At 43.4% G+C, this 1,660-nt stretch overlaps 1 protein-coding gene and 1 long non-coding RNA gene across 2 annotated transcripts; one reads left to right on the plus strand and one right to left on the minus strand.

Annotated features, from left to right (window-relative positions):
- The first annotated feature begins 112 nt into the window (after positions 1 to 112).
- On the plus strand, positions 113 to 739 carry LOC125503278. The gene is made up of 2 exons (XR_007280728.1): positions 113 to 385; positions 445 to 739. It is a non-coding gene; the product is annotated as an uncharacterized LOC125503278 (long non-coding RNA).
- Positions 678 to 1,646, minus strand: LOC125503277. The gene is made up of 3 exons (XM_048663341.1): positions 1,265 to 1,646; positions 1,024 to 1,199; positions 678 to 972 (listed from the first exon to the last, which is right to left on the minus strand). The coding sequence occupies exons 1-3, from the start codon at positions 1,360 to 1,362 to the stop codon at positions 737 to 739; spliced, it is 510 nt and encodes a 169-aa protein (XP_048519298.1). The 5' UTR covers positions 1,363 to 1,646; the 3' UTR covers positions 678 to 736.
- Positions 1,647 to 1,660: the final 14 nt, after the last annotated feature.

Below are 1,660 nucleotides of genomic sequence, written 5' to 3' on the forward strand. Positions count from 1 at the left end.
GCTCAGAGAATCCAAAAATGCAATAATATATAGGGTATTTCATTTAGAAAAACACAACTTTGATACTTTTAGGGCTTTTGGAACACTCTGTACATTACAAAAAGATTTTGAAAACGTGCGCTCGGTAAGCGTCGGACGATTCATAAAATAATACTTTTTAAAAATCAAACGGTTTAGCCGCAAACTTCCGTGCCGTATAGCGTGAATAACCCTGTATATGCCATTACTCCTAAAACGGCTCGAACTGTTTTCAGTTAATTCTGCGCTGATTCGACGATCGCCCAACATGCAAATATAGCATCAGTCGTTTTGCGCCGGAAAAACATCAGCGAAAAAACAAGCGAGCGTCGATATCCAAGAACGCACAGCGTCGTATCGGCTGCGGGTAAGTCCGGTCAAACAAAACAAACAACTGACGATTTGAACAACTTTTGGATGTTTCAGCCGGAAAAATGTTGCAGTGAAGGGGCGGAATCATCCAGTGGATCCCACCAGGAAATTTACTTTTATAGCGAGCCATTGATTCATAACCGAACGGATCAGAGCTCGGGCTTCCGCAGTGAGCAGTGCGTGTGTCTCAAAGAAAAGGCCACCTTTGTTAAGGTGAAAACTGGCGCTGTTTACGTGTACTATGCAAAGAACGCTACCACCAACATGGTTTCAAACAACTTGTAAAGTATTTCTAAAGCCAGGGTTTTTATATTGTCGGTATCTGAAATAAATAATCATAATGTGTTTACTCGGGCGATGCAGCTCTTCGAATGTAGTCGTGGAACGTCTCAACTCCATTGAGCGTGGCGATTCTTAAATTCGCAGCCGAAACGTTGGGATTGATGTGCGCGTTGTGCAGCTCGGCAATCTGAGTGGATGCAGCTGCAGCTGGATCGCCGCTAGCTGCAAGCTGGCCCAACCAGAACTCGTTTCCAGGCAAAGCGTTGCCATCCCAAGCGTAGGAAACCACTAGCAGCTTGCCTAAGTACGAGTTGGAAAGAGCAGGGAAACAACGTTTGCGCCTCTACCAACCTGCGTCCTCTCCAGCTAATCTATCGTGCGGGTTGCGATTTTCAATATGAATCTTAATTCCTCCTAGTGGATGGTTTGGTATGTCTACTCTCTGTTTATCCGCGTATTTTCCACAGGGATGATTTATATAGGAAAAGCAAATGTTGGCGATGTTGGTCAACGTAGAACTCAAAAACCTGTAAAAGTTTTTTAGTTTGAAAATGTTTTTGGGCTGAGGTACATTGATTTAAACATCATTTACCGAATTCTCTGCGAGAATGATTTCATAAAAACCGCATCCTGATGCCTGGATGCTCTCCACACACCCAATCCGATTCCCACCACATGTACAAATGCCATTTTATTCACTTCTTTGGCTCGTTGGTTCGCCTCCACCAGCAGAGTGTCAAAAGATAGACTAAGACGTTTCTCATAAGCGTAGTTGTTGAAATATTTGTCCGATGATAATTTCTTGTATTTTTTGGTGTCGTCTAACTGGTTAGACAGTTCGTCGTAAGACAGACAAGGCTCGCCATAGAAGTTAAGGAAGAGGCCTATAAGGATGGTTATATTCAGCCCTGTGCTGTATCATAATAGTAGTTTTCGATACAAGGGCGAAAAATGTCGTTTTTCGAACGACGACGGCGTTCAGTTCGTG

This window comes from Dendroctonus ponderosae, unplaced genomic scaffold (assembly GCF_020466585.1).
Source record: "Dendroctonus ponderosae isolate FM_Combo_2020 unplaced genomic scaffold, Dpon_F_20191213v2 Dpon_F_20191213_1638, whole genome shotgun sequence".
NCBI classification, from domain to species: domain Eukaryota; kingdom Metazoa; phylum Arthropoda; class Insecta; order Coleoptera; family Curculionidae; genus Dendroctonus; species Dendroctonus ponderosae.